A 6000-nucleotide genomic window follows, 5' to 3' on the forward strand; every position below is an offset into this window, starting at 1 on the left:
ATGAGTTTGATTTGACAAGTATGACAAGAAAAGCGCTCTCACCTGGAGTCCAATCCCCCACATCACCGCCTTGAGTCTGACCTGAGTGCGTGTTTGCAGGTTTATGGCGACTGCGGCTGCGTGGCGCCCAATGGCTCGGCTGCGCGTTTCGCTCGGGCGGGGAAGTGCGGGAACTCGTGCCGCTACATGCCACTCTTCCTCGCCGTCTTCTTCTTCTGCATCCTCTTCACCTTCCTCACCAGCATCCCGGCCATCACTGCCACCCTCAGGTCAGTCCGGAGAGAACCATCACTGCCACCCTCAGGTCAGTCCAGAGAGAACCATCACTGCCACCCTCAGGTCAGTCCGGAGAGAACCATCACTGCCACCCTCAGGTCAGTCCAGGGAGAACCATCACTGCCACCCACAGGTCAGTCCGGAGAGAACCATCACTGCCACCCTCAGGTCAGTCCAGGGAGAACCATCACTGCCACCCACAGGTCAGTCCAGGGAGAACCATCACTGCCACCCTCAGGTCAGTCCAGGGAGAACCATCACTGCCACCCTCAGGTCAGTCCAGGGAGAACCATCACTGCCACCCTCAAGGTTAGTCCAGGGGGGACCATCACTGCCACCCTCAGGTCAGTCCAGGGGGGACCATCACTGCCACCCTCAGGTCAGTCCGGAGAGAACCATCACTGCCACCCTCAAGGTTAGTCCAGGGAGAACCATCACTGCCACCCTCAGGTCAGTCCAGGGGGGACCATCACTGCCACCCTCAGGTCAGTCCAGGGGGGACCATCACTGCCACCCTCAGGTCAGTCCAGGGGGGACCATCACTGCCACCCTCAGGTCAGTCCAGGGAGAACCATCACTGCCACCCTCAGGTCAGTCCAGGGGGGACCATCACTGCCACCCTCAGGTCAGTCCAGGGGGGACCATCACTGCCACCCTCAGGTCAGTCCGGAGAGAACCATCACTGCCATCCTCAGGTCAGTCCAGGGGCAATCTCCCGACCCTCTGCTCTGGGTTGGACCGAGGGAGTTTTCCGGGAAACGTGGCGTACAAAAGGCCTTCTCTCCAAGATTTCTAGCACACGTGGACACGGACAAAGCCTTTTCTAAATGTTTTTTTTTTTTACCAAAACATGGTATTTTTCTTTTTCAGCTATTAATTATTCCAACATTCGGACACACTTAAGAGATGGAAAGGTTTATTGATTCATTGATTTATTGGTTTAAAAAACACACACAAAGCACACGCAGGTTTTATTAGAGAAGCCACCACTTCTGACATGAATATTTACAAATTTGCACTGCCGTAGACAGATCAGGCAGAGCTCGTTTGGAAGCTGGAAATCTCTAGTCTTCGACACAAAAGACCACAAGCCTCTATTACTTTGCTTTACTTTAAGTTATCTGTGAAAGTCGGCGATGTGGCAGAGAGCAATGCATGGAGTTAAAAACTGTAAGCGTGATTTGGCAGTCCCTCCAGCAGATGGCGCCATAGACCTGGTCCACAGTGAACTTATCACTGAAGAGCTCACTATTGCAGGGTTTTCTTGTTGATCTTTGTCATGAGTCAGTGGCTGCTGTGAAACAATGGAACTCAGACCATGATCTAAAATATTTATGGAACATTTATGTGAAAACAAGTCAGGATTTATGTCTGGTCTCTAACATTTCTTTATTGGTTTTTCGTTACATGGTATGTTTTATTATTGTATTTTATGAATGATAACTTTTTTTAACATATCGTGGAATAAAAAAGATTTGGTGAACGACTATGTATTCATGTTCCTGACCCCTGACCCTGTGCCGCAGGTGTGTTCCAGAGAGACAGAAGTCCTTTGCTTTGGGGATCCAGTGGATCCTGGTGCGCACGCTCGGTACGACCGGATCCTCTTATTGTGATCAAGTGTTTGTCGACTCCGGCGCCTCCTCTCTCCTTTAAAAAAAAGTCCTCTCTCTGTCTCTCTGTTGTTCTGTAGACGTTTGTAAAAGTCCTCTCTCTCTCTCTGTGATTCTGTAGATGTTTGTAAAAGTCCTCTCTCTCTGTACTTCTGTAGATGTTTGTAAAAGTCCTCTCTCTCTGTACTTCTGTAGATGTTTGTAAAAGTCCTCTCTCTCTGTGCTTCTGTAGACGTTTGTAAAAGTCCTCTCTCTCTGTACTTCTGTAGATGTTTGTAAAAGTCCTCTCTCTCTGTGCTTCTGTAGACGTTTGTAAAAGTCCTCTCTCTCTGTGCTTCTGTAGATGTTTGTAAAAGTCCTCTCTCTCTCTCTGTGCTTCTGTAGATGTTTGTAAAAGTCCTCTCTCTCTGTGCTTCTGTAGATGTTTGTAAAAGTCCCCTCTCTCTCTGTGCTTCTGTAGATGTTTGTAAAAGTCCTCTCTCTCTGTGCTTCTGTAGATGTTTGTAAAAGTCCTCTCTCTCTCTGTGCTTCTGTAGATGTTTGTAAAAGTCCACTCTCTCTGTGCTTCTGTAGATGTTTGTAAAAGTCCTCTCTGTGCTTCTGTAGATGTTTGTAAAAGTCCTCTCTCTCTCTGTGCTTCTGTAGATGTTTGTAAAAGTCCTCTCTCTCTCTGTGCTTCTGTAGATGTTTGTAAAAGTCCTCTCTCTCTGTGCTTCTGTAGATGTTTGTAAAAGTCCACTCTCTCTCTGTGCTTCTGTAGATGTTTGTAAAAGTCCTCTCTCTCTCTGTGCTTCTGTAGATGTTTGTAAAAGTCCTCTCTCTCTGTGCTTCTGTAGATGTTTGTAAAAGTCCTCTCTCTCTCTGTGCTTCTGTAGATGTTTGTAAAAGTCCTCTCTCTCTGTGCTTCTGTAGATGTTTGTAAAAGTCCACTCTCTCTCTGTGCTTCTGTAGATGTTTGTAAAAGTCCTCTCTCTCTGTGCTTCTGTAGATGTTTGTAAAAGTCCTCTCTCTCTCTGTGCTTCTGTAGATGTTTGTAAAAGTCCACTCTCTCTGTGCTTCTGTAGATGTTTGTAAAAGTCCACTCTCTCTCTGTGCTTCTGTAGATGTTTGTAAAAGTCCTCTCTCTCTCTGTGCTTCTGTAGATGTTTGTAAAAGTCCTCTCTCTCCGTGCTTCTGCAGGTGCCATCCCGGGGCCCATCATTTTCGGGGCCATGGTGGACCGTTCCTGTCTGCTGTGGCAGGACAAATGCGGAGAGCGTGGCTCCTGCTACCTCTACAACAACACGGAAATGAGCCGCTTCACACTCATCGCCGGCGTCATTTACAAGGTCGACTCTTCCTCACGCAAATTCTATTCTAGCTGATGTCATATCTCTGGGATTTTGCTCGGCAGTTTCCTTTCGCTCTGAGGCCCCTCCTTCTCCGTCTAAACTTAAACCAAACGCATCCTAACTCTAAAAGGTTAAAAACTTTCCAGGGACCTCAGAGTTTGCAGAGTGTTTCCAAATCACTGACGGAAGATTCACACGGGCAGAAACTCATTTTCACTTCATACATGACATCCTGAGGTCTTTTCTGCAGCTTCTGGACAGCCTCCACGCTTCCAAAGCATTAAAGATGGTGGTGCGGCGACTGATACAGTGTTTTCTTCTGCTCTTTTGTCTTTTTTAAATCAGAAAAATATAAAATCTGTTGTGGATTTTCTTGCTTAATAAAGCTTAAGAGAGTCTAGTCAACATGTGAAGTTTATTACACAAATGCATTTGCGGAGAGGGTTACCCATAACGCAGGGTCATGACTAAGCTCTGGCCTGCTCAGCTTTGGCATCCTCTTTTATAAGGTGAGCCCCACAGACAGAGCAGCAGGACAGGGGTCATACACAACAAAGGGAAGCCCAGAAACACATAGACATTGTAATACAGTTGTCAATGCAGCCACCAAAAGGCACTTTGCATGGGAATGAAATCATGGTGGCGTTTGGAGACAGAAGGAGATCTTTGTATGTTGAGGAGACGGGCCATGCAGGCCTATTGTCTTTTAGGTGCGAAACGACCTTGCCCAGGATCTTTGCCAGGCCCAGGATCTGGATCTTTTGTGAGATGTAGGTGGCCCATCTTGGCCTGTTGTCTGTCTGGGATACAGAGCAAGAAAAACCAGTCTGACCACACGGCAGGGAGCCAGGCCGAATGGTGCCGGGTTGGTTACCAGCTTAACCTTAACTAAACTTCCCACAACAAATCCCTAAAACTGGAGCATGAAGTGTTGGAAGCGTTCCTAGTGAAAAAGGACGTTTTTAAAAAGGCTTCCTGCCGCTTCCTCCTGCATTTCTCTATTTGGTTGAATCCCGTCAATATCAATCATGCCCACCGGGATATCTCTGAGATCACGCTCGCTCCGAGACTACATATCTTTGAAAAAGCATGTAGTTTGGCAGGCCGAGCAAATTGAGAATATCCCAATCCAAACCACGGCGCAGGGAGATCATCATGACACAAATAGCTTCTGCTTCTTCTTCCTGTGTCCAAAGACAACAGCAGTAGAAGCCCCGTGGGGCCAGTAGAAGTTGCCTTTGTTCGCGCTATTGAGCCTCGCGGTCCTCATTAAGAGAAGGAGAGAACATGAAGACAGTGCATACAAGTACTTTCTGTACTCAAAAGACCAAGATTCCTTGTGGATAGCACATGCACGGAACACAAATGAATGTTTGCATTGGTTTACCTTGTGTTCGAAATGTGCGGTTTAAATAAACATGCCTTGTTCCTTTCAAAGGGGACATTCTGACCAAATATCCTGGTTAGAAAAGGAGTAACCCAGTGGTCATATTCAGGCACTTTGCCGGTGTCATTGCTGATATTCCGGTTATCAAATTATTGACTGCATGTTAACGTAGTCCATGAGACGTCCCTGCAGCTCGTCTTTGAGTTCTCCTTGATACAAACTAACCTGTCTTTTCTCGTCCTCTTTCTTCAGATCGTGGCGACTCTGCTGTTCCTCTTGGCTAGTGTTGTTTACCAGGCGCCTCCGCAGTCACCTCAGAGCAGCTGCGAGAGCACGGACCCCCCGGCCGACGCCACAGACAGCCTGTCCTTCAAGACTCCGCCACACCAAGTCGTCATCGCCAACAGACACGCGCGGGACGACTGAGGCCTTCTGCACACCACACTTTATTCTTTATTTATTAGTCTTGATTTGAAAAGTTCTGGCTGAATCGGCCGTATTTCCTTCGTATTGGCCCGATCATTTTATTATTTTTAAGAACTTCACACTAAGTATATCTGAATGAGAAACAACTGCTCATTTAGTTTCCAAAGTGCTGCACAAAAATGGCTGTTATTTAGTGTTGATCCTCTCAATCAGATCAGGAAAACTTCACCCGTTTCCTACTGCAGTCAATGTGGAGATGTTAAGCTTCCTCCTTCACATCTAAGAGTAAAAAAATCAGCCCAATCTTATCCAGGAAGTGTCGCTCCCTGGTCTTTCCTACGCTAATTCATTCACAAATACTGACATGTTTGGTATCCACGTGTAGCATGAAAGGCTGTGACCGAGATGATGCTGCAATCCATTTCCTTTGTGGGAGACAGCAGCGCTCATGTGCAGACAAAGGGACTAAACTTTAACAACATCTGCACTTTAGCCGCTCCAGAAGACTCCACACTTTACAGACTCCACTCAACCACATTTGGGAGATTCTTTCACAGGGATATTTCAACATCTAAATTCTAGCCTGATTTACTGAGGCTTGAAACCCCCTAAAAGTTGATTTAGCGTAATAATCCCACTTTAATAAGTTATTATAAGTATATTCAAATGTACTACCTCTGCACTTTAGAATTGAGAGCAGTGAAATGCACCAGTGAACCTCAGAAATGTGCCAAAGCTCATTTATATTTCACTGAACATCGAAAAGGACACAGGAGGACGACAAAAGGAGACTGTTTTGGAAAACGCCAACTTGCCTTTTTCTCCGATACATTTGATATGAAAATATAACACACTATAATAAGTGTTTCCTTGAATGAAAGCAATACAATTTTGTTTTGCTTCTAACTTATTTTTCATCCTCTTCAGGGTACCAGTTTTGGTCCGGGCATTTGGACGCAACTGGACA

The 6000-nt window shown here is 46.3% G+C and overlaps 1 protein-coding gene across 1 annotated transcript in view; it reads left to right on the plus strand.

Moving 5' to 3' along the window:
• The window catches only part of LOC306964115 (solute carrier organic anion transporter family member 4A1-like), a 28155-nt gene extending 22898 nt beyond the window's left edge, over positions 1 to 5257 (plus strand). Inside the window, exons 9-12 of the mRNA XM_079558021.1 lie at positions 100 to 269; positions 1803 to 1867; positions 3069 to 3217; positions 4860 to 5257. Coding sequence (XP_079414147.1) covers positions 100 to 269; positions 1803 to 1867; positions 3069 to 3217; positions 4860 to 5033 — 558 coding nt within the window. The 3' untranslated portion in view covers positions 5034 to 5257. The remainder of the gene's footprint in view (positions 1 to 99; positions 270 to 1802; positions 1868 to 3068; positions 3218 to 4859) is intronic.
• Positions 5258 to 6000: the final 743 nt, after the last annotated feature.

Source organism: Gobius niger, assembly GCF_951799975.1.
Source record: "Gobius niger genome assembly, chromosome: 6".
Lineage (NCBI taxonomy): Eukaryota > Metazoa > Chordata > Actinopteri > Gobiiformes > Gobiidae > Gobius > Gobius niger.